Genomic DNA, 26,920 nt, shown 5'->3' on the forward strand with positions numbered 1-26,920 from the left:
ATGGTCCTCGCCCTCAACGGCAGTCACCTCTACGGTAACCTCCGGCCCTTGGTCCTGGAAGACCCGCGGGCGCTCAGCGGCGGTAGCATGATCGCCGGCTCCTGGCCGCCGCGCAGCTTGGCGAAGCTCGGCCCGTCGCCCGCCCCGTCGGTGCTGCCCACGGCGAGCCCCCTCCCCGCCAACGACTCCCGATGCGGGGAGCAAATCCTCAGCTACGGCAACGTGGAAAAAGTTGTTATCGGGGCCGTCCTCTCCCTTATCACCCTGCTGACCATCGCCGGCAACTGCCTGGTGGTCATCTCCGTCTGCTTCGTGAAGAAGCTGCGGCAGCCCTCCAACTATCTCATCGTCTCGCTGGCCCTGGCCGACCTCTCGGTGGCCCTGGCTGTCATGCCCTTCGTCAGCGTGACCGACCTCATCGGCGGCGAATGGATCTTCGGGCGCCTCTTCTGCAACGTCTTCATCGCCATGGATGTCATGTGCTGCACGGCCTCCATCATGACTCTCTGCGTGATAAGTATCGACAGGTGAGACACCCGGCGACTCGCGGCCTGCCCTGCCCTCCCGGAGCGACCGGCACGGCGCCGCTGCCCTGGGCAACGAGGATGGCGACCGGCCGCCGGCGCTGGGGACCTGCCGTGAGCGGTTCCACCCAGGGCTCTCTTTTGCCTCCTCCGGCTCCCTCGGAAAGGAGCTGCAGAGAAGCTAAAAGCAGGGAGGGAGGCGAGCGCAAGCCTCGCAGCCTCTGCTCGTCGAGGAGCCCGCCGGAGCGGTGCGTGCTGCCGCCCGCTGTCCCAGCCCAGGTGAATCGTTATCCCTCTGGGTAACTTCCCTGCTCTCATTGCAGAGTCAAAGTATTAGAACAAAACTGGCGCTAAACTGTATACGGTTACTTTGGCTCTTTACGAATAATGGTGCATTTACAGCTACTTTAAAACTTCCAACGTGTGTCTTTAAACTGCTTTATACCACGGCTAGATTTGAGCTCATTCTTCCAAAGCTGGTGATAGTGTAAACCCACTGAGTTCAGTCGAGCTTTGCCAGAGCAGAGATGGCTCAGAAATGTAGCTGATGAGGGTTGGATCATTATTCTAAGACAATCTCAGAATAGCTCCATTTGATAGAACCATTTTTGAGAAATAACCATTTGTCTGAAGGAAAAATTGCTTTCAAATATTTGCCTTTCCCCCCGCCCCCCCCCAATTTCTTCTGCCCTCTTAAAAAACAGGCTATGCTCATTGACACAAAGCTTCTTCCGAAAGATATAGGCACTGGGACAATAAGGAGCTGTATACAGACTGCAGAAGAGGACATTAGACGTTAATTTATGATGTTAAGGCTATACCTGAGATCTGACATTTGCCCACATCTAAGCTATCCTCTGCAGAGGGAAGCTAACAGAGTCCTTTATTGCATGCAAGTGCCGTTTGAAAATAAGTTGCAGCCTGTAACTTCCATCTTCCACAGCCTAAATCCTATGCTGAGGATTTTAGCATCTAGAGGGAGACTGTTTTAATTACAACTTAACAATTAGCAGAAACTGAAGAACTTCTTAACTAGACTGTAGAATTAGTTTAAAACTCAGATGTGCAACAGCAGCCTTGACTGTCTGCTTCAGAAAGTTTTGGGAAAGAACTCTGCATTAGGTTTCTGCAAAGAAGAAGTCTTTCAAAAGATTTTCCTACAGTAACTGGAGATTTTTTCATGCCAAGGAGCATCACAGTTTATATTAATTTCAAAACTTTAATTTCTGTATCAGCATCTCCTGCTTCAATGCTCTTTATTTTGTGACTTCTGTATTCTCTAGCAGATATCTGAATGCTGCAAGGCACCTTGTAGCAATGAAATCCACATACAGATTTTGACCAAGTATCAAAGGGTGTTTTTGTCTGTGCGTGTGTTTTTTTTTTTGTTTTTTTTTTTTTTTTCTGTTCTTGTCTTGGCATTTGCTGTCTTTTAACTTAATTCCAGTATTATAAGAAAATATGAATAGGCCTATCTACCTTCTCACCATTATTCTCTTTCTATCCTACCTATTTTTAAGATAGGTGATTTCTTTCTTCCACTCTCTCCATGTAAAGTACTTCCATTCTTTGATCATTCTTAATGTCCATGACAGAGCTCTCCACCTCTATTTCTAAGAACCTTTTAAAGACAGGTTAACATAATTAGGCTTTCTTACTCAAGCAAGGGTATGTGGCTGATTCACATCATAGCACTGGAGTAATTTAGTTTTACTCTTTTTCATAGCATTTGAAGTAACTGCTGTATGCTAGACAGATGCTTTGACTGGTCACAGTGATGACTTGATCTCTTGCTGTCTTCTTTCCATCCCCCCTCCACACACCCCTCTCTCCAAAATGACAACAAGAGATATAGCTATGTATTTAGACCAGAATATAACCTATTATGAATGACTGATTTTTGTTAACAAGTGCTAGATTAAGCCAGAATTATTCTCCTTTCATCTTTGCATTCCTTCTTCTATCACTGAATATTTATTGACATGATCTCTTAATATTTCATTACACTGTGGTGTAAAAATTATGTGAGTCATGATGTTTTAACCTCTGTCACCCAAATCCATTATATGGTTAACACAGGTGATACCATAAATAAGAGAAAACAAGCCAGCAATTCACTAGCAAGCTATGTCTACCACTTGGCAGTAAAGAATTTTTAAATCTCCATGATTTGTAATCCTATGTAAAAAATAATCAATCTTATATTGCTGTAACACTTTTCAGTCAGGCCAAAGATTAGCTTGGTATGTTGAGTAATTTTTTAATAGTAAATATATTCAAAATGTGCAAACCAGAGAGAAATAATGAAAATTAAATGTGAATGATGAGGTATTGCCAGTGTAGCATTCATTTAATGGTGCTCTCTTACCTGCAGTTTTTCTTATGTAGTTAGAAAAGCCTTGAATGATCAGTGAGGGAGATGTATCTCTGAAAAAAATGAGTACCTCCAGATAAAGTACTGTGCAATGCACTGCAAATTGCAATGTATATAGTGCATGAGAGGATCAGACCGTTTTCACAAGGACCATTTTTCCACGAGTTTGGTGGAAACACTTGCGTGTTTTATATTATCTAGGAGAAGATTTCCAGTCATACAGCCCTGATTACCTCAGTGCAAAGAATACAAATTGGAGATGAACCAGGAAACCCAGAAGCAGGGGAGGAATGAACGAAATCCACTGTCTTCCAACTTGGCCACTATCCTTGATACCATTTAGATACAATTAAACCTTGTAGCACAATTAAATGGTCCTGAGGTCACACAGGAGACATTTGTTTAAGGAGGAGGGTTAAGATAAGGCAAAAAGGAACATTTTCAAAGAATAATTTTGAGTTGCATTGCCACCTGGCTCTTTGGGACAGTTTAGGAAGCCTTTGTTGTGATGCAGTAAAGTCTCTCCAGAAGGCAAAGCTGAGGCTGTCACAGGCAGTGCAGAGACAGCAAATAAATTGGGTATTTTTAAATTTTCATTGTTAAACCTCTAGGTTCTTCCTGAGGCAGCTGTGAGAATCAGTTGAAGGTAAATAGCTGAAAGAATGTTACTACTGAAAAAATCTTAAAGAAAAAAAAAAAATAATGTTTGTGACAAACTGTTAGACAAGATTTTTTAAAACAGGTGTTATCTTTTATTAGACAAACAAATATAGGTGGTAAAAAAGAGGCTTTGAGACCATTCCAATCAGGATAAAATGAGTAAGTTGAAGAGGCTTTTTGATTTGTTTCCCTGGCACAAATATGTGCTACTCTGCTCATGCCACTGAGAGCCTTGAAATACCAGCAGCTGGGAGGCCTATCGCACACAGAGATATTTTGCTGCACAGCCCTTAGTGGCAGATGCATTTTTCAGCTGAATTTATCAGTCATAAAGCTCTGAAAGATGCAGATTAGCATGGAGTCTACAAATGGGCTGGTTTCATTCTGCTGAAAAAAAACCCCACCTTTTTTTCCTAGTCAAACACATCAAGCAGTGCTTGTACTTTTAAAGTTGCTTCTACTCTTAAGTGTTATAAATGTTAAGACTGCAAAGTACATGGTAGTATGCTGTTATGGGGATCTCTAACTTTGTACATAGTGCACAAGAAAGAAGCTAGTCTGAAAAGGTAATTTTCTTATCCACGAAGAACTATATTTTTGGAGATGATGAGACAAAGTCAGTAACAATAAGAAGATTTGGACAATTATGCTTTTCTTCAGATCATGTCTTTCCTTTATTTCACAACATGAAAACTTCCACAGATCTCTATCAGGATGACCTGAGATGAGCATGTTATTTTTGAGGTATCTCTCATTTATTCTCTGGGAGAAAGCTATCTGCTTGCAGGCAGGTCTGTCGGAAGACAGACAGATGTGACAGAGTGACAAGAGCATTTTTCCCTTTACAAATTTCATAAGAATTGAACAGTCAAGACAGCTTGATTTCCAGATAATCAATAATAACTTTGCTATATTCTCCATCCATGATATGAGGGGTAGCTCTGGAGAAAAGTAGGAGTTACAGAGACTTTAGCAGCTAATTGTGCCTCAGTGAATAGTAGCCTCCTTTAAGCATTTCTTATTAGTGGCGTGGGTCTTTTTGTTTGTATGTTTTTCTGTTAAGGCTACACTTTTCTTGTTCTGAATTAAAAAAACTATCCCACATGTAGGTTCCTTCACATTTAAGAGTGAGCAAATATTTTGAGTGAATTATGAGGAATAGTTGCAAATCACATCTTAGTGGGTGAATAAACATATAAAGGGAAATAATTGAATTTAAACTGGTGATGTCTTCATGCTGATTCATCATGTTCTTCTGATTGAAGGTAGCTACAGAAGTCTTGTTTTGGAGAGTATCCACTGGGTAACTGCACAAGCAGCAATTTTAAGTTCAATTTAAAAATAGCTCTTTGGCTTAGAAAGTGATAAAGCAACATAACTACTCAGATACAGTTGACAAATTAAAACACTTCCCCCAAGCCCACAACACAAGCAATCAAACATTTTTTGGGGAAATTTTCAAGTCTGAATCTTAGCCAATGATTCATGAATATTCCAGATTTCCATTACGTTGATGAGGATTTAGAATTTGTATGCAAATAATACCAGTGGGTCTTTTTGTTGATCCTAAGATTTGTATACACAAGGGTCATTTCTTTCTCTCTCCCTGTTTGGTATCTTTTGCCATACTGCAAGTAAGTATGAGTACTTATGTGTCACCTTAGAATATGTCAGTCCCTCAAAGCTCACTCATTTCCAGTGTCCTTGGTGCATGTCTGAGAACTGAAGAGACCTCAAAGTGCCTCACAGGAAGAACGTGGAACTAAATTTAAATAAAGATTTAAGCACTTTCAATAGAATGCAGATGCCTAAATTCTGCCTACATCCAAAACTGACAATGTGACCTGAAAATACTGTCAGCAATTTCCTAAGCCTAGTGGCACCTAACAGCCCCACATGGCTTCCCATTTGGGATGAAACTTTTCTTCCGCCTTCAGGCCATGGCTGGAAAAGGCTGTGGTTGGTTCTGCCAGCCCTGCTCAGTTCCTTCAGAAAATACTTGTAGGATATATATGCAGAGACAGATATGAAAAAAATCCTGTATGTCATATCTTTTGGCTCCAGAATACATATAGATGCCCACCAGCAGTGCCCCACCACCATGAGATTTTGTTTGGTATATATATTTACACAGAAATAACTAAGGAATCAGGAAAAATCTAAAAGGAAAAGTGTGTGTTGGAGTTACTGCAACTAAGGTCTATATTAAAGAAGAAAGTTTGGGATCAATATGGCAGCTAATTCCTAATCACCACCACCATCACAAGAGCCATTCTTTCCATTGTTCAGCCTGACAAACAACTGTACTCTTTCTGAGTCTGTAAATAACTTGTCTAAGCTTATGAAAGATACAAACAGCGCTGATAAACTACAGTGGAAAGGAACAGATTTATTCTTATTTCTTTCCATGTAGATTTTCAAATTTAGTCCACTTAAAGAGTATTCTTCAAGTTGTTGTGATTTCTTTTTGCAGAGAATTTCTTGCCAAACACTTCTGCAATCTCTCTTTTATTATTTACATTGAGAAGAGATACAACATCAACTTTTTTTTTTCCAAATCCTAAGATAAAGATGTTGAATTGGAAGTTGGATGCATTTAGTAGTATAAGGCAATGCAATGCATACCTTGCATCTTGAGAACTAGCTCCGAAAGAGTAAATGAAGCTGGGGTGTTTTGTCATACTAATGTGATTGCACTTCTTCCGGTACCTTTCTGTGGCATTCTCAGGTATCTTTCTCCACGTCTTATAGGCAGCCTGCACAAGATGGAGTTATTTACGCTGTAACCTGTTCTTGGCTATAGCAATTTTTTTGCTATGTTTTTACAGAGACATTATGCTTCATGACTAGACTGCCAGATACACAGTAAGTAAGATGGTAGGTAGCAAATAAAAGATATTTTATCAAACAGGTAGATTATTTTGTGAAGACTTAACAACTCTGGAGTAAAGAGGGTTCTTTTACCACCAAAATGACTGGATGTTTGATCTTCTGTAGTGGGAAGCGACATAAGATCTGAAGTTTGGTAGTTGTGTCTTGTGGCTGCACAGTAGAGGCTGACAAAGTTAAGGAAACTAGGGGGCCTTATAGGAAAAAATCTGTAGACTGATTATTCTATTGCTGTTATTTACTGGATGTGTTTAAGTAGTGTTACCAAAAGGGAGTAATGGGGTGTGGAGATGCAAGATAATCTAGAGGTCGCAGTGAAAAGGTGACTGCAACTGGTAATGTTCCAAGGTGTGCATGGATAGGGGATTATAGTTCAGCCTCAGTAACAGGAGATTTACAATTACACCACATTTACGTGAATGCCTTTTATTGAAATTGACTTGTTGTGTTTTCTCCCAGATTTAAAATTATCTTCTGTTTGCTCCTACCAGGGTTTAACACTGGATGAGTTTTTAGAAGTGATTTTGGGGTCTCCAATTCTTGAGGACTCATCCAGGCATTTCAAAGGAGCCTGATAGTCAGAGATAAGGGAACGTTAAATCACATTTTTGCCAAGCCAGGAATCCTGGAGACATTTAAAAAGTGATTTTTTTTCCTGTCAAGGTCACAAAAATACTTTCCGTAAGTGAGGCTGGATTTACTTCAAGATTCACAGGAATAATACAATTCTAGAAACACTCCTCTTAGCTTTTGAAGAGGGCTTTCAGAAATATCTCCTAATATAGATCACAAAAACGCAAATGCATCTCATACTGGCATGAAGGTGTAGCGTAATATGTGTACACTGGTATCAAACTATATTTTCTTAGAGTGTTTTTCTTGAACTGAATGAATGTCATAGATTGGAACATCAGAGCATTTCTAGTCATTACACTGTGTTTGCAGTGAGACTATCATATCAATGGTAACATGCTCTCACAAGCTTCTAGAGGAACCGAAATAAATCAAGGAATGTTCTTTGACTTTTTCTGGAATAGTTTCCTCTGAAAATTATGTATAAAAATCCCTGTCAATTTTATAAGGATAATATTTTTTTACAGGATTTTTTTTTTACTTTTATTTATTTATTTATTTTTAATATTGCAGTTGTGTTTGAAACATTTTATCAGAAACATTTGTGGCAACTTTTAAAACAGAATATCCAATTTCATCTGCAGTTGATATTGTCCATATGGTGCTGTCTTTCAGCTACAAACACCTCTATCTCTTTCTCTCAGTATATCACACAAAGATCTGGACAAAGATCCTCTGTAGACTAGGAAATCTGAAGAAAGAGCTGGCTGTTCTAGGTCTCACGTGAACACAAAAGAGCTTGAGAAACAGCTGAATCTGCCAAGGTGAAGGTATCATACAGCAAAGATCAGTGATCAAAATTACAAGTTCTGATATCTATGTTTACAAAGCATAAATATCATAAAGCAATGCTCACTGCAGTTTTGTCCTAATGCTCACTATAAGGTGAGGATAATATCTTTCATCTGGAAAGCTTACAAGTTTTTGTTTTTCATGTTGCACTGAATAGCCAACTATTTCTAAAGGACTGAGTCATATTTATTACTATGTATAATGAAGATAGAAAAAACAGATGAAATTTTTTGAGTAAACTCTTACTACAAAGGTTAAGTTTTCCTTTCTGAAAGACTCCAGTAATTAAATATGTCATGGGGAAAGCTTGTTTCTATTCTGTTTGAACTAACACAACAAAATTCAGTAGTGGAACGGCTTTGATTTTCTTCTTGTGCTTTGCTGTTTACTCAGGAGGCTTTATATAGAACATCTAGATTATTTGATACATATGGGTGGCTCTGCACATATTAGCATGTATGCAAATCAGGTAGTGATTCACCTCTAACAGTAAACAAGATTTTTGTGTAACGTACAGACAAGAATGAAATTTCTAATAGTGCCTGCTATAATAATGATAATGCATAGAACTGCAATGTGCAGGGAAATCAATTCAGTACTGAATATATTCTTTCTGTCTTTATCCTGGTCTCTGCTATCAAATTGTGAGCTAGCACAAGAGACCTCTGAGGGAGGTTAATATTATTGTGGGCAACTGTTTCCCTACAAAATTATAATGTTTTTTATATATTTTTTTTAAAAACCCCACAAACCTAAAGGAAAAAAACAAGGAGGAACATTACAAAAATAACTTTTTTTTTTTTTTAAGTAAGGAGAAACCAGGGTGAAGTCTATTCTTAGAGGTACATTGTGTCTTGATAAAAAAGTTGGCAGCAAAGTTTTTTCCTGACATGTATCAAGGAAATGGGTGGGTTTTTGTTACTGTCGAAAACTTGAAACCAAGTCTTTTAGCTTGTGGAAGTATAAGTTAAAAATATAAAAACAAGAAAAGTCAATCATCCATTTTTGTTTACGTTTTTTTATGTTTCTTTATGGAGGCTGTGGAAAGTGGAGGTAGAGCCATATGAAAGGCAACACTTTCCTCCCATTGGGAGCTATTTGTCCTGCAGGATGTACAAAGTTGAGGAGCAAGCAGCAGCTTGCTGTGTATTAACAATGGTAGAAAAACTGCTCAGGGACCAAGGGAGACTGGGCAGAGTTTGTTGTATCTCAGGCATGCACTGAGTTGGGTAAAATCAGAACTGGAACAAAGGCTTGCCTGCAGAGGCACTCTTTCTGTGGGACAATTGTGTACAAATCTTTTTACTTCTAATTGACCATGTGATGAGTTTTTTGTATTTAAAAAGATCGAATTTCTAGTTTTCATTTAAATGAACTCTGACTCTTTTGAGTTGACAGCTCCAGTCTTTTGGGGACAGCTTGTTATTGGAGATCTAGGCAGACACATCATGAGGTGTCCTCTCTATGACCCGGCCTACAGCTGCACCACCTTCATTCACACTGAAGAATACAGATCAGTAACCTTACTAGCATTGGAATCATCATTTCTCATCAGTTATACAAGTACCTGTGCTCAGAGACATGGCATATTGCTGCAAGTTAAATTGAGTGACAGATACTAAACTTTCTTTAAGTACATTATTTATAAACTGTTTGCTTTCCACAAGAGACACATTAGAGACTTGGGAGAATGTTTTTCAACACATCATTTGCAGATCTCCAGAGAGGCACACAAAAAATAACTCCAGAAAAACCCGATCTGTTGTCAGTAGTGTGTGTTTACTAGTTAGAGGACTGTTCCCATACAAGAAAATGTAGGGATTTGCGAATCAAAGTAAAGAATACTAGCCTGGAAGACTTACACTAATGACAGGTATTTAGAAACTGGCAACAGATGTAAAAATTAGAAGGTGGAAACAGAAGGCATGAGCACAGATAACAGAAGTATATGCTATTATCTAAACTTATAGAATTTGCAACATAACTGTCATAGTGAATACAGACCTCGAAAACATGTTGTGATTATCATGAAACATTTCAGATACACAGTACCATTTGCCAGAATAATCTTCTGTAAACAGTTCTCCATGTGGGTTGTTAAATTTTATTTGCTGTAGAAGTCAACATTTAACAAATAGTTGAAATACTAAATCCCTAAACAAAGTCAGAGTGTGTTGTCTGGCCACAAATTGCTTGGAAATATTTATATGCATGACCCCAAACAGCTGTTGACAAAATGCAAAGCTTTGCTTTAATAGCTTAATAAGATGTTTGATGCTAAAAATAATACATCTTTGGCTCTAAAGACTTAATTCTTGTATTGTTATGTGCTGCAGTTTCTCTTTTACCTTGAGAATCTGCATTTGGAGACCTACTTCTTAATACAAGGAGTTTCAGCAACAATACCGATTGTAGTCTCTCAAGAGTCCATTGTCCCATATTAAAAAGCTATTTTTGCTAAACGAGTTTGGTCATTAGCAGAACAGAAGCTTAAGTTTTTCAAAAATAACTGAAATTAAAATAGCATGGCAGACTGTTTGACTGTGAATTAAACAATACAAGAAGGAGTTTAACATTTCCAAAGCCTGTTACTTAACACAAAGCTTCTCTGCTGCTGCCTAAGTGTTGAAATGAAGGGAGCATTTTACTGAATATTCTAAACACTTACAGTTTGCAGTGAGCTTCCTGAGAGGTCCACAGGCTAGCGGGGGTGATTCATCCCACACTGATACCCAAGTTCTGCTCCTAAATTCAAACGCATCTTTGAAGTTGTTAGCCTGGCAATGAGAACTGATATTACTGGAAGCTGTAGGCACAGCAATAAACCTTAGATATAGTCTTTATCCACACAAAGCTGATGCCACCACGTCTCAGAAGAACCTTGCCAATTTGCTGCTGAGAGAAGCAAAGTAAAGATGTACTCACTGAGAGATGAAAAGAAGGGCTTCCTTCTGCTGATCCCATTTGTTTCACTGCTTTCATGTGTGGTGTAGCATCTATAAAATGAACAGAGAATAGAGGTCTGGGATCCTTGATAATCTCCAAAGCCTGCTCTCTTTAAGGACTTTAGGGGAAGAGATGGTCTATTATCAGATCTGTTTCTGTTTTAGCATAAAGGTATAACATTGAATTCTGGGGAACGTGAAAAAGCATTATAAAATAATTGACACACAACCCTACACAATGACCTGGACAAATGGTCATTTTTTGGATAACCAGTGGCTGAATCTGGCTTCAAATTTTGTCATTCTGTATAGAAAGTTCAGGGAAAGAAGGTCAGAAACTCCTTTCTAGACAAGAATAAAACCCAAAAGTTTTATTCTGTACATTGAAAGCACTATAATTTAATATCTGTGAAGAGGACGGTAGCAGTTTGTGTAGTATTGTAATTTGTTCTATATTTTAAACATATAGTATTGCAGATTTTGAATTATTTTAAAAAGGAAAAAAAATATTAAAGATGTTTCTGAAGGAAAAGGGTACACTGTAGTTGAAGCCAGTTGTGGGCAGGCCCTTGTTCAACAAGACAAAGAGGACACATTTCCTGGCTAATCTCCTTTGTTCAAGTTTCCTGTCTAGAGATCTCTAAGCTCGTTTGCAGCCAACTTTGCAAAAGTAAAACTGGTGATGTCTGAGATGGGGAGTGTGAACTTCTGGAGTTGGATTAATTTCTATTGAAACAGCAAGCTGGAAAAAGCCAGATACTTGGAGCCACAGCCTGGCAGGTTTGAGCAAGGACCAGAAGGTTCAAAGTTCATTGGAGTTGAGGACTGCTTAGCTAGAAAGTAGTAGTGCCCATGTAGCCATTACATTCCTCATTCCCAAACTTGCTGGTAAAAATGAATAAATATTATGATAAATAAACTATTAAATACTGTGGTTGTGAAGGGCTGAACATATAGTTTTACCCATCTCAATGTGGATTTTACTGTAGTTATTTTTAACCACTAGATGTTTCTACCCTTCAAAGTTCTCCTTTAGTTAAAGGGCACCTAGGGTTATGTATTTAAGGACTCTGAATGATTTCAAGTGGAAGAAATGTTTGTAAAGTAACATTAAATACCTACAAATATTCTGTTTCTAGTTTATAGAGGAGACCTTGGTCTGAGCAATTTATTAAAATTAAATTCCAAAATATCACTGAGAATAAGACATTTTTCTTAGGAAAATGACTGTAGGCAGGAGAATTATGTGTGAATGGAGAACTTGGGATCTAGTCTATAAGCATGCTGCAAATAAACATTAGTTAAAATGAATGCTAAAAAAATAAATGACATATGGTTGAAAGATGTGGCAGCTACAGTAAACCTCACATTCATTGACATGAAAAGTGATGAAACATGATAACCTGATGCTTACCACCTACTGAGCAAACAATATACCACTAAAATATCAAGAAATGGCAAATAAATAGCTGTTAGTGTAAGTTAGAGGGAAGAAATCACTTTATTATGTTCTGATAAGTCTCGTTCCAAAAGCTTCTGGTGGAAAGGACTGCTAATAGCAGTTTTCTAGATCATTCTTGAATTGCAGATACACAATTTGACCTAACTTCCTGCCTTCCTTAGTACCTTCCCCTCATGCTGTGCTCTCTCCAAACCACTGCCTCCCCTTCCAAAACGGGTTATGAATTCTTCCTATGATGGGACCTATTCATATCAGGAAGTGAGACAAGCTGTTACTGCGATAGAGGAGAAGAAAATCCAGAGTCTACATCTTTAAAAAAAACTATTGGCATTGTAGGAGATCAAAACAGGATGCTCTGTATCAAAATACTTCAGGAAATTGAGGTGATTTTGCCAGACTTGTTTGTTTGTTTGTTTTAAATAACGCAATTAGAGTTATATTGCACATCCCAAAGTTTTAGAAATAAGACTTCTAATTAAACCTGCTTTAGACTTAGATTTTCCTGTGTATCTGACACAGTTTATTGATATACTGTCTGGGTTTTTTTGTCCTGCTGAGTTTGGGCAAAAAAAAAATAAACTTGAGGTGAACATTTATAATTTTGACATACCCAACCCAAAGGAACACAGCAATTTTTTTGTGTGATTTTTGATAAATTCAGATCTTCCTTCAGGCTAATATAGCTATGGAGAAAGCCCAAAATGTCTTAGTAGGTTAGTTCTGTACTGAGATTCATCCAAAATCAATATAAATGTAGGTGTTCATTAGGGCCCTTACAAAATTACTGTTATGGAAAAGCAAAGAGGACCAGGTCCTCCTAGTATTTTTTCTGTCTCTTCAGAGAGGGGAAGAGGAAAAAAGGGGGGACAGAAAAGTATTCTAGAAGGGGGTTTTCCTTAAGTGCTTTGTCTGGAGATATTATGTTTCATTTTTTTGTATTGAAGGAAGGAAGAGAGGGGACACAAATATCAGCATATTTAAAGATATATTCCCTTTGTTTTAATATAGTGGTATTATCAATTCAATGGGCTGTGATTTTTTCATTTCATTTATCACTTACACTGTGGAAGTTTCTGAAATGTTTCATTTAATTATACTAAAGACATCAGTCATGATTTTCTAGTTAAAGTTGTAGGAGGTTTTCATTTTGAAACACTATTATAACTTCCAAAATAATTCCTTTTAAAGCTGATATTTAGTGTTGATCCAAGCATGACTCATGTGGTGAAATTGGAGAAAATCACCTTAGCCATATCTACTGTATGTTAGTCTGATGAGGTTTTATTTCTTCTAGGCCTGAAATCAAGCCCACACACATTTTAGTTGAAGGTATCTCTTAGCTTACCTTGAGCAGCAGAAAAAACAACTGGTTATGCAAATAAAGCACCAACCTTGGTTTGTGATGACCCAGCAATCAGGGTCTGTAGGCTCATTTAGTGGTTCTGGGCAAGTCACTTAAGCTGCCTCTAAAGCAACAGCCTGGTATGCTTAGGACAAACCCAGATGTTCATGTTCCCTGATCACCCAGACCAGAGCTCTCTGCAGGTCCCTGTGTGTTTGGGCTTTCTCCTGCCAAAAGCCAGGAGCAAAGAAGGCCTGGGGCTTATGACCATATGGTGCAAGGGACAGCCAGAGCACTCAGTTGAGCACAGGGACTTGGGAGTTCTGTGGTTTTGTGTCGTTGAACTGGATATCCCTGTATCATTTTGGCAACCTCCTCCTTCTGAGAACTAAGTGCCTGGTGTTCCATCTCCAGTCTGAGTCTACACCACTTGCCCTGAGAAACTATCCAGGCTGCCTCAGCTGCATCCATGCAGGCATCCCAGTGCCCTCTGTGAATGTTCTAGAGTTTACTCTGCTTTCCACTTGCTTGTAGTAAATACATTCTGGGACCCACCTTGCTGCCAGATACAAAGGGGTCATATCTGGTGTGCATGTGTGTGCATGTGCTTGCACACACATGGGAGGAGAAAGTGGTAGCCTAATGCATTAGCCAAAATATAGACACAGATCCTATAGGCTATCAGCCTGCCTCATTGATTACCTAAGGGATGTTTGTGCTGGTGTCTGGCAGAGTACAGAACTGAGAGAAAACACATTGCACTTTTTATTACAGCCTACTTGAATGCTTTCACAGAACAGGTTGGTCCCCAGACTGAGGCATGTCTGGTGGTTGTCTCCTGGCATGTCTCCTCTGGCCTGGCTGAAGCCAGCCAGCTGGCCTGGAATCACAAGTGCTTGTCTTTGCCACAGGACACCACCAGTTAGGATATGAGAGGGTGAGAGATCTGAGCTCTGTTAATAAGCTGTGAGTTTGAGAAACAAAATGCTTTCTGAAGGCAGCAAGGGGAGGAGGCGAAATAGCATGTTAGAAGTACTGCAGAGTCTGACAAAACCTGAAATCTTCACTGGCTTTAACAATACCCTTGGACATAAAGGATGAGAGGATAAAATGAGGGAAACTCAAAAGAGGAAAATTAGTATTTTCCAGTTCATAATCTGCAAAACATATTCTTTTTCATTCCTCTGTTTTCTTTTGCTCAGTAACTGCTCCCCCCCAGTAAAGGCAAAGCAGCAAATAAACCTTTTCCTATCAGTGTTTGGAGTGCTTCTGCCTATCAGCTAGGGAATTTAGGTTATCACGATAAAATCCAAATCTCATATTTTTCTATACTGGTTAGCACATGGGATCCAATTAAGTTCAGGTACTTGAACCTGATCTTCAGATGTGTACGTCGCTCAGGACAATAAGCAATTTAATAATCTAAAGCTTTAGATCCTCTAAACAAGTAGGCATTCAGCAAAGTATCATGATTGATGCCTGTCTTCTAGCAGACTGTAATTGCCAGAAGGACAGTGATGTTTGTTGTGCAGGACATAGAAATGCTTGGGAGCAAGGATCACAACACAAGATTACCTCCTTGGGAGCCAAGGCCATCATAAAGATGACTTCCAGTGCTAAAGCATTCCTCTCCAATTTCTTTATTAAAGAGAAGAAAGAACAGAGCTATGTCATTTCTCCTCAAGTGCCTTACCAGCAATCCAGTGGTCATGTCTTTCATCTGATCCATTCACTTGCTGTTTCTGATTCTCTAGACTGATAAAAAGAGGATAAACATAAGTAACTCCCAGTACCCCTCTGCCTCTTCTCTTGAGTCCCATGTAACACCATCAAGCAATATTTCAGGACAAGCCTCATGCCTCCTCTGTAGCTTTTGAACTATACATGTTCATGCTCAAGGTCTTCTCTGCTGCTCCTCAATCTCACTGCCAGTGCCACCTCCCTCCACTCGTGGCAAATCTTTTACTTGTTGTCATCAGATTCATTTTCTCCTTTCACATTTAAGCAGTCTTCCTCTGCCATACAAAAGGCCATACGAGATAAAACCTCTTTACTAGTTTTCTTCCAACTTGAACTTTTTCACTGTACACTCCATCTCAAACGAACACTGCGACACAACTATACAGAAATAAATGAGAATGTGATTTCTCTTTAATTCTTTTCTAGAACAAAGCTTTTTCAATCTTAGTCTTCTCAGATAGTATCAGAAGGCTAAAATATCTTCTTTAACCCTTCAAAAAGGGGCCAGGCATCTTGTAACAACTTACTGAGATACCACATCATGCATATCAAGATGGAAAAATAGTCACATAAAACACTCATCACTCTACATGTAATTAGATACCCAGGTACAACAGCTGACATGATGCAAATGCACTGCATTTGTTTCTATGAGTCTAAAATATCTTGGAATAATAAAGAGGCACTCCATGTGGAATAAACGGAAATGTGAATTTTAAACAAAATAACGTTTTCTAATATAAATGATATTATTGAATATAGCAATGAACAGCCATCTTATATTTTAAGATGTTTTTCTCCTCGATTGATAAAGTGACTTAACAACTGTGTAAATCATACCATAGGGTGTGAAACTGTAATAGTGTACAAAGGCCTGGCCTTCTGCATTTGTGAAGCAGTTTGTGTGTATGCTATGATGAATTCCATGAAGAATTTGCCAGTGAAGTGAGACATTCCTTAAAAAGCACAGTAAGTTATTTCCCTAGGGAATATTCCTGAAGTGTTAGTAATACGTACTGTGAATTGTACTTTATCCTACATTTTGATTAATACAATTTTTTACTTTTGAAAAGACAGAAAAAAATAGGAAGAGCCTTTCAACTCTCTTCACACTTCTTCTTCCACAAAAGAATTAGATCAATGTTAAATGAAGGGAACTTGCAAATCTGTGGGGGGTGAAAGGGCAGAAGTGGGTAGTGCATGCCCTGACACAGCCATTTTCTTTTAGAAAAGCATGAAATTATTTTTTGTTTTCCCCCAACCTTGCACACTGTTGAACAGTTTAAAGAGAAATGGATTCTTCCTATGTATGACTTGCCCAGATTTAGAGAGCTTTTGAAGTGTTGCAGATTATCTATCAAGAAGGGAGGTGAAAAGCACTTTTGAGCTGTGTATGTAATTAATCCTATTGAACTCAGTAAGCAAACCATACCTACACACAGGAACCTAGAGACTATGAAATCCACAATGCTGGAGTTCAGACATTTAAAAAAAAAAAATTAAAACAGGAAATCTTCCATTATAGCATGCAACTTAATTCTAAATATTTCATTGCCCAAACCTTTTCAGTTTTCGAATACATCTAGATTCTAGGAGGCTGGTGAATGGACTGAAATCCATTCCCCTTCTTGTGCCTCCTACCTTTATGTCACTGGTTAAGGTAGAAGAAAGAAAAAACTACAAGTACTATTTTCTTCAAAAACAGTTTATAAGAGGATTTAGTTTACATTGTAAAATATTTATTTGGGTAATTGCAAAATATTTGCTATGAAATACATATTATCTAACATTCAGGCAGTGTTGCAAGATAAACATCAGCAACTACATGTTGGGACCCTTTCTTCCAAACAGCATATTATTTATGGTGAAAAACCAAAGGCTACCAAACTGTCAGGAAGCTAAGAACAAGGTGGTGACTGGTGACAAATACTTCAACAGTCACGTGGGGGAAAATAAAAGACAATGGGTGAGAATAGGTAAAAGAAATTTGCCAGGGTCCAAAAGAAAAGAGACATATGTTTTCAGAAATTAAGATAACAGAAGTTAAGCTGAATTATATTGCACATGTCTTTCTGACAATACAGTTATGTATTTCTTAGAATGATAGCAGAATGTATTCTCCCCATCTATGGCAGTAGGCAAAAACTAAGTGGGACAAATATAGACCTAAGAGAGAAAAATAAACAAGGCAGGGCGAGAAAGTGAAGTAAAATTAGAATAAGTAAAATACAATAATAAAAAATGAATGAAAATAAAGAAGAAAATATGAAGCTGTAAAGTTATGCAGTATGAGAGGAAAAATAAATCTACGCAAGTACAGAGAAACTGAAAAGTATAAGAGAGGGGAACATAATCTACTATGCAAATTACATTCCTTCAAAATTAACAGGTATTTAGTTTTGATTGACTTAATCCTCCCCCACTGCCAGGAAAGCCTACACTTCCTAACTTCCATTAAAAATAAACCCTTACAATGATTTTTGAGAAAAAGAAAAATCAAGGCAGAACATTTACTATGTACGATAAAAGTATAGTACTGTATTCAATGTGTACCCACTCTAACAGTGGGAACAAGTATCTTCCTCTTGTAAAGAGAATTTGAGGAAATACATTTAATGGAGAACCAGAAGAGAATAACAGAAAATGTTAACCTTGCTGAAAGCAAACCAAATATTTCATTCTCATTCAAGTATCAAAATTAAAGTATCACTGTTTCAATAACAAGAATAATGTTGAAATTGCATGAAACATGAATCATAAGCATCTAAAACAATAGATATGGAAACATACATTGAAGGTCTTTCACATTACTACATTCACCATCAACTGAGAAGGACAAAGTAGAGCTTTAGCCATTTCCAGCAAGTGCAGTCAAGATGTGGAAGCTGGTCACTGTGCTGAGACTTTTTATAAACAGTATACTAATTCACTACATAGAAAAGATGTAACATTTAACTAGATGAAGCACAGAACTTGTTGAACAAAATGTTTTTCCTCCACTGAATAACAGCTTGATTTTGTTAGTTCTGCTGTCTCACTGTAATATTGCACAATATTTAACATTTAGGTTTTAAAGTAATCTAATTCATATTCTGAAAGCTGTCATATATCCAATGAAATAAGGAACTTTGTTCACTTCTGTGAAGGAGAAAAGTATTTTACTGCCTCTGAAATATCCTCCTCTTCCCAGACAATAAACTGGCAGTTATCATGGTGCAGAAAGGCAGGTATCAATACTGTCATACAACAATTAACAAGGTTACTTTTCATATTATAAGACCATACTCATGCACTGTAATGCTCATATCTCAACACTTAAGTCTTTTTATGTTTCTATGCCTATACTTCCATTTCAACTACTTAAATATGTGATGGGAGTAGTATTTTCCTGATCAGTTTGTATACCTATTTAAAAGCAGGTCTGTGGGACACAGTATCTCTTGCTTAGTGTAAACATGATATCTTTGAAAACAAGAGAACAATTTCTGTTAGGTGGTTTGATAGCTGTAACAGACATAATAGATTTGATCAATGTTTCAACATGTTACATTTACATTTAATTTACTGCTTTATGTCTCAAAGTATATATATATATATATTTATATATATATACATAAATAATCTAGATCAATCACTGTACTAAGAAAAATATTTCTGAATGTTAGATAGCTTTTAGGAAAGGCATTGTGATCCTATTCTTGTGAAGTTTCTCTAAATCTTACACTGAATTAAAGAAAAAAACTATGAAAGATCATCAGAGAATCACAGCAACCAAAAGAAGATCAGTAGATCAGCATTGTTCTTCAGAACACGTTATTATTTCAGGTGAATCATTAGACAGGATTCTATAGATGTAGGTTGGCAAAGAAACTAATACAAGGAGATACATGTTGAAGCTGGAAAGCTGCTGTACTAGGAGAAAAAGCACAAAAGCAAAGCAGCAAACACTTTTCTGGCCTTTGAAATAAAAGTTTTGACTCATAAAATACAAAACCAGAAAGAACTGAAAGAAACTCAGGTTAAGCACAACTCCAAGTCAAATGGTAATTAATAACAGAACAATATCAAGATTCCTGTTAGAAATAGCTACAATACACATCTACAGAACTTCCAGTACAATGTTTCTAGTTTTATCCCACAGTAATCTGGTCTGTTTGTAAAAAAAGACAATAAAATATGCTAATCTGATTCTAGAATAATTGCTTATTAGATCAGTGAATTCTGAGAAATGAATGTGAACTAATTAGAATGGAATTCTCTCTGCCTATAAAGTACATAGACATCAGAAACACAGGAGTTACATGTGTGCATTTCAAAAGTAGCATAAGTGATGCTGAGATGCTGATGTCACAGTGCATTCAATTTATTATTGGGTTGGGCAGGAGATATCAACCCAGTTTTAATGTTTTTAGTTGTTAAGTTTTCACAGTTTCTCTGTGACTTTGCTCACAGTGAGAAGGCAAGTCCTATTATTATTTTTTTTTCTTTATCTTTTAGCCATATAACAGAGGTTATATAAAAGAAAGATTTCAGACACCAGATCCCAAATTAGACCATCCTATTACTAGTTTCTTTCTATCATTAAAGTTCATGTAGCTGTTACATCTCAGTTTGCTTTCTGGATATGTCAAAAGGTGTAAGAATTGGACACATCTCAAAGTTTCCAGTGTAGCTATGAACAATTTGCCATTTTTACAGCTTAACTATTACAGCTATGTTTAGCTTCCTCAGAAAAAGCATGAAGAAAAGGAAAGGAATTTTGCTACTTCTGAAAAAAATAAAATTGGCTTCACATGAAAAAAGGAAAAAAAAAATATTACCTGGTTAACCTGAAATGCTACCATACCTGACACTGCAGATATGTTTCCTTCTTGGAGGAAAAAATTGGTGCCTTCTGCAACTACAAAATTACTAATTAATTCAGCCAAAAATGCAGAGTTGTTCACTTGAAGGTGATGAGAAAGATCTAACTGAAAAGTTCTTCTAGTAGATGATAAATAGGCGATTGTGTGAACTCCACAGTAGTGCAGATAAAGCAAACTACCGTTCACAGTTTCCTACATTAGATAATGAAATAAATATATTTGCAAGAAAATAAACCATATCAAACCTTTCACATTTTAAAATATAGTAACATTTAGTGGGACACAGTGGCAGTCCAGTTTCCAGTTTGAGAATTACTATGCAAGCAGTAACATGTCAACCTTCACAACAAGCAAATAGCTAAGACAAACATAAATGGGAAGAGAGAATACAAAGAGTCACAGAGAGATAAAGTGATGTGCCAGAAACAGAAACTAGGGCTTGTGGATGCCTGTTCCCTCTGCCATATACCTTTTTACTTTCCATGTACATTACATTTAACACTTGCTATAACACTTAATATATTGACCACACTATAATAGAAAATATCTGTGGGATCTACAGTTCAAGGAACAATGGAGACCTTTTAGCACAGAATGAAAAAAAACTATTGCATATGGTCTTTGTAATGCATCAGTATCAAAAATAAAACAAAACACAACCAAAAACACAGAATGAAAAAAACCACAAATGGATTTGTTTCAAGAGCAGTTATAATGTTTTTACATTAAATTGTCTATAACAATTACCTGTCATTAGATGGTAACAATTTAGAGGTACTAGGAAAGAATACTGGATCACAGGGAGCCACATTTTTATTAAACAAAAGAAAGGACTTACTCGTTTACCTTGTCTGTTGTTGGTGTTCATTGGGTGACTGTAGTAAATGGCAATTGTGTACAATAGCCATTGTGTACACTGCACAAAGGAGGGAGCTCTTCTCCCCTCACCAGTGTTTGAACAGAGCTCCAGGGAGAGGATGGCAAGGGGTGATTTTTCTTCTCTAGAGCTGGGCACCCTGTGTGTGCCGCACAACTGGATGGGACTGCGGCAGAGAACTTGGGTTCTGATCCTCCAACAGGGAAGAGGCGGCACTGAAGTTATCATAAGAAACCAATGCAGAATGGGGATGTGTTTTTGTGTTTATGCACATTCGTTTAAAAATAAATTTACTCTGTCCCTCATCATTTGCCCTCCTTTTGGTCTACGTTGGTCTTACTTTGAGCTCTTCAGGTAATGGGCTGTTTTCCAGATTTCAGTGATGTAGTACAGAAGAAGTTCTCATAAACTTTTGTTGTTGTATCCACTAGATGCTAGAGCCAGATTCTCCCTTCTCATTTTTCTCTGCTCACCCAGCAGCCTTTCTTCTTGGAATGGCAACAAGACCACAACTAGGGTATGCATCGTGCTTCTCAGTGTTGTTGTAGCATACTGCACTTCGGTGTTCTGCATACAGCATCAGGCAATGCCGAATGAGAAATGACATGTCCAGTTTATAAGAAATAAAGGCTGCATATCTGCAATACTGTGCTTTTAGGGAGTAACCTAGATATAGTCCATGTTGTGCTGGAGTTTTACAAATGAGAGCCAAGGCACAGTTTTTTCCCCACCAAGATCAAAATTAACATCTGTGGCATGTAAAAGAAACAAATCTCAGAATAACAAGTCTGAGACACTTGTTCCTTCTTGGGGATAGCTGAGACACATGAAACGTTTTTTTGGGGGGAATTTGGCTTCATTCTTTCACAACAGTAAGGCCTCAAGTCATTACATATTTTTGAATTATATGTTAAGTTCAGCTGATTTACCTTTATTTTTTTTTTTTTTTGAAAGGTAGTAATTAAACATTAAGCAATACAAAGCATATTTTTGCAATGTATCTGACACAACACTTTTGAAGCTCGTGTATCTATTAAGGCTTGGATTCTCTCTAGTGTATCAGACAACAGCAGTGATTTACATTATTTTGAAGTTGCAAGTAAGTTTTCAAGGGTAATGGATTTCATATATAGAGATAAAAAGATAATGTTCCTTCGTTTGTGCCTGATGACTTATTTTCCCTATCATATTACATTTAGCAAAATGAATAAGACAGAAAGGATGCTGGTGTATTTTTATGTTAATTAAAGTATTTTAATTTCAAATAGCATTTTGGATGCTCAAATAGCTTCCAAAAAAGTGGTGCCAGGGCAAAACTACTGAATTTTAATTCCTTTCAGTATACTTATGCTTTCATGAATTCTTTTTGTTACATTCTGATGCATGAGAATGCATCAGTAGGCATTCAAAGCATACATTCTACAGATCTGATTTTTACAGAAATCCAGCTTAACTTTTTAAGCTACATAACAAAACTCACTTTATAAGTAAGTGTGTTATTTTTAATGACCAATTGGGTAGTAGCTAGAATACTACATACTTTGGGAAGGTGGATCAACTTTTTAAAGATGTTTGTTTTTAACTATGCCTTGCAAGTGACAAGTAATCTCTCTGCACAAATGATGTATTTAACTGTTTTGTAGCTAAATCGTGTATTCTCAGACAAATTTTAGGAGTGTGCCACTCCAGTCCTAGAAGGGCTACAGCTAATAACTTTATCCTTGCTGCAGTTATGGTACTTAAAGCAGTACGATGTATCCCTTCAGCAGTTAAATGCTGAAACTTCACTGCATTAACCCTGCTCTTCTACATCTTGGAGTGCCTTGGAAAACTCTCAGCTCCTTGGGAGCCCAAACAGTTTTGGTCATGATATTGTAAAGCAGAAATCTCTTTGGACTCTACAGTATGCCCATGGCCATCAGAGCTGGTACAGTGACAGCTAATGCTGCTGATGAGTAATGCAAGAAAAAGACTCTTGTAGGAGAATAGTCCACATGTTGCACAGACAATTTTAATAACTGTTCTTAGCTTATGGCCCCACCAGGCACAGCTTTGCTGCCAAAATACTGACCTGCTGTGATTTACTTCTGCATGCTGTTGAGAATCAGGTGCAATAAACCAGTTCTATCCTTTGTGTAACACTTGCCATAGCAGTAATATAAAATCAATTACATTTTTGAGAGGGATTGTTGTTACTTATCAGAACAGATAATGAAATTAAGTTTCTTTTTACTTCCAGGACTGTAGCATACCTGGTTGTTTGTGTAAAGCAGCAGCGCTAGCCACATTTTACTGCATTGCAGTAAAATCAACAATGCAGCATTCTGCAAAGCCAGGCAAATACTCATATTTGATTTGCTAGGTGAATAGAGAGAGAAAAATGCTCCTAAAATATTTTAATCACATTACTATATTTCTTGTTTGTAACCCTCCAAAACCTCCACTCCAACTAAACACTGGTACCATTTGAAACCAAAATGTTGTTCTGAAACCTGATTTGAAACCATTTCTTTTACAAGTAACAGAGAATCACACTGATTTTTCTCAAAATTCTTCATTTTGGAAGGAGGAAAAAGTACAATTTGAGAAGTTAACAGTAACTCATACGTAAGTTCTAGCTGAGCAGAAACCCAATTTAAAAGTAAAAACGTTAGGTGTGTGGGGAAAAAAAAAAAGCACCATCTAACTCCATATAACAGAAACTTACCATATCTAGAGAGGAAATAAAGAAATTGTATGTAGTTGAAAGCAAACACGAAATTAGGATATTGCTGTCCGGCTATGTAGTGCCGTAGTCACATACATTTTTTATTAGAAAAAAAATACATAGTTTATGCTATCACTGTTTAGAAAATGTGGTTGTCAACAAGTTCTGAGTTTTGTTTTTTTTTTTTTTTTGTTTGTTTTGTTTTTTTTTTGTTTTGTTTTTTTTTTTCCTTTACGTTTTTCCCCCCTCTCCAGTGAAAACCTGACACATTATAAACATTTTTCTTGTCTGTTGACAGTTTACCACCCTAAACTTAGCTTCTGGTAAAACTAATGTTTTTCTCCAGGTTTTCTGGAACTGGCACTGTGATGTGTTGTTATTTTATTCAGTAAAAATTCAAATATTGAATAAATGTAATTTATTCCTAATTAACTTATGATAAGAAGAATTATTGTAGTATTGAAACAATCTACTTTTGGCATAAGTTTGCAGTTTGTTGTTCCTATCAGAAACATGAAGGTAAGAAAGGCAACTCATCATCTCAGTTTAGTGGCAGGGATATTCATAACTGTTGAATATGTCAGAAGAATTAAGACAGATGCCTGCTTACTTTAACCATATGCTCAACACAAAAAGCGGTAGGCTTTGTAGAGTGAACTTTCAGCTATACTCCAAAATTTCATAAGCTAGCCAAAGAAAATTTGGGTTTCAGGATTTCCTTAAAAACAAAAAAAATTAGTTATCTGCATGAAGATTGTACAAATTCATTGAAAGTGCAGTCTGTTAACACCCGATGGGAGATTTCTTTCTGGAACAAAAGACCTTTCATATAGAGTACCCAGACTATAAATTTCAATGTGAAAGACAGATGAATTTACAAGTTTGAAATATATGCAGAGAGAGGACTGCAAAATGTAAAATAGAAACCCTAGCCAAAGGTGTTTTATTTACGGGTAGACTACATGAAATAACTTTTATCAGTTAACCACTGCACCATATAGTAACTCTACGTTATCATTCTAGGTACCTGGGAATAACGAGACCTCTCACATATCCTGTAAGGCAGAATGGGAAGTGTATGGCCAAAATGATTCTCTGTGTGTGGCTCCTGTCTGCCTCCATCACTATACCCCCACTCTTCGGTTGGGCCCAAAATGTAAATGATGAAAAGGTCTGTCTGATCAGTCAAGACTTCGGCTACACCATTTACTCTACAGCAGTTGCATTTTATATTCCAATGTCAGTGATGCTTTTCATGTACTATCAGATTTACAAAGCTGCCAAGAGAAGTGCTGCGAAACACAAGTTTGCTGGTTTTCCCCGGCCAGAAGAAATGGAAGGGATTTCTATGAATGGAGTTGTAAAACTGCACAAGGAATCTGAAGAATGTACTAATTTTTCACGACTCCTAAAGCACGAGAAGAAAAACATTTCCATCTTTAAAAGAGAACAGAAAGCTGCCACTACACTTGGGATTATTGTTGGGGCTTTCACTGTCTGCTGGTTGCCCTTCTTTCTCCTCTCAACCGCCAGGCCCTTCATCTGTGGTACTGCATGTAGCTGTATCCCTCTGTGGGTTGAGAGAACATTTCTATGGTTGGGTTATGCAAACTCTCTCATTAATCCTTTTATATATGCCTTCTTCAATCGGGACCTAAGGACAACTTATCGTAACCTCCTGCAATGCAGATACAGGAATATCAACAGGAAACTATCAGCTGCAGGGATGCATGAGGCTCTGAAGCTGGCAGAAAAGCCAGAATTTGTTCTGTAAGGTCGCTCATTCTTTACTATGATAATTTATTGGTTTATCACATTAGCTTTTCCCCCCCACAGATTTGGAAGAAGAGTTATGGGAAGAATCAGGCTTCTTGAGCACTGCTAATGCAGTCATCAAGAAACCAGAAGGTAGCAAGTTTAATTCTCATACAGCCCACCAGTTATAGTGAGCCTGGAAAAGCAAGACCATCATTTCAAGAATTTGGGTGTAAGAGAAAAAACAGAAAAGGGGAGGATAAAAAGCAGTGCAGGATGTTGAGTTGCTAGTGAGGAAAGAGCAAAGTTGGCCTAACCCTTTTGTTTGGCCTTCGGCCCCAAACAACTTTCAGTAGATCTGAATGTTGGATGCATCTTGTATCCTAGAGATTTTTTGCTGTAATAAAGACAAAATGGTGAAAAGTTCAGTATAATTCATTGCTTTGTTATTATAAAACCAATCAATTTAAGAAGAGGCTGGATCAAAGAACTTATGTTGTTTAGAAATACTCTATTATATATTAAAAAACACATGTCCATTAAAGGTTAATTTATTGGATTGCCTGAAAATAAACTACTTTGTGAAATTTAATGTTGCCTTCACACAGCAACTATGGCACTGAAAGATTGCATTTCCAATGTGAATATTAAAGTTTGAGTAAAGTCGCATGGACCAACATCTGCTGCTGCATATAGTCATGCAGCACAATTAGCTGCAGTGCTGCTTTGCCAATGACACCAGGTAAAGATCTTGTCTTATATTTCTAACATAACAAATATGCCTGATTACAGTCTATTTCAGGAGCTATCTGATCTTTGTCCATCTTTTCTTTCTTTAATTTTCTTGGCTTTATCAGCAGAGCTGTTCTCTAATCTAGGTGGAGACTCTGTCTGTGTTCAAGTCATTTCTGTTGATGTATGGCTAGTCATTGTTCCACTTCAGTAGTTAATTTATTGTCAGTTTGAAAGCTCTTCTAACTTTTTGGGATTTCTTTCCTTTCTGAAGTCAGTAAGGAAAAAATAAATGTAAGACTTTATGACATTCAGAAACATCTGCACTTTATCCTTACAAACTGATTTTGGTAACCACTTCTGTTTAAAATGACGTAAAGCCTTGCCTTGTGTTAGAATCAGGATAATCCACTGTTTCTAGTTGTTTCCCCCCCGATCCTACACAAGTATGTGATTCTACTTTTGATTTGGGTAAAAAACCTCTTCCCTCAATAGATCAGGATCAAATATTATAAAAATATTTATATTTAAAGTTTAACAATAATAAAAACATTAATTATATTAATATATTAAGAGTAATGTATAAATATAAAATGCATTAATTAAGTAATATATTGCTATAA

The 26,920-nt window shown here is 37.4% G+C and overlaps 2 protein-coding genes across 4 annotated transcripts in view; one reads left to right on the top strand and one right to left on the bottom strand.

Moving 5' to 3' along the window:
- Window positions 1-25,584, top strand: HTR7 (5-hydroxytryptamine receptor 7; the record flags this gene model as incomplete). The annotated part of the gene is made up of 2 exons (XM_082053094.1): window positions 1-527; window positions 24,834-25,584. The coding sequence occupies 2 exons, from the start codon at window positions 1-3 to the stop codon at window positions 25,582-25,584; spliced, it is 1,278 nt and encodes a 425-aa protein (XP_081909220.1).
- Window positions 408-26,920, bottom strand: part of LOC309439918 (uncharacterized protein) — a 64,672-nt gene continuing 38,159 nt past the window's right edge. Inside the window, exons 1-5 of one of the 3 annotated variants that reach the window (XM_082053096.1) lie at window positions 21,073-21,208; window positions 15,315-15,376; window positions 10,798-10,868; window positions 10,541-10,649; window positions 408-506 (exon numbers count right to left, since the gene is read on the bottom strand). In XM_082053096.1, coding sequence (XP_081909222.1) covers window positions 505-506; window positions 10,541-10,649; window positions 10,798-10,868; window positions 15,315-15,376; window positions 21,073-21,134 — 306 coding nt within the window. In that variant the 5' untranslated portion in view covers window positions 21,135-21,208 and the 3' untranslated portion in view covers window positions 408-504. Of the gene's footprint in view, window positions 507-7,584; window positions 7,837-10,540; window positions 10,650-10,797; window positions 10,869-15,314; window positions 15,377-21,072; window positions 21,209-26,920 lie in introns of those variants that run through there. The other 2 variants (XM_082053095.1, XM_082053097.1) reach the window with 2 other exon arrangements.

Source organism: Streptopelia decaocto, assembly GCF_964273445.1.
Source record: "Streptopelia decaocto genome assembly, chromosome: 5".
Classification (NCBI taxonomy): domain Eukaryota; kingdom Metazoa; phylum Chordata; class Aves; order Columbiformes; family Columbidae; genus Streptopelia; species Streptopelia decaocto.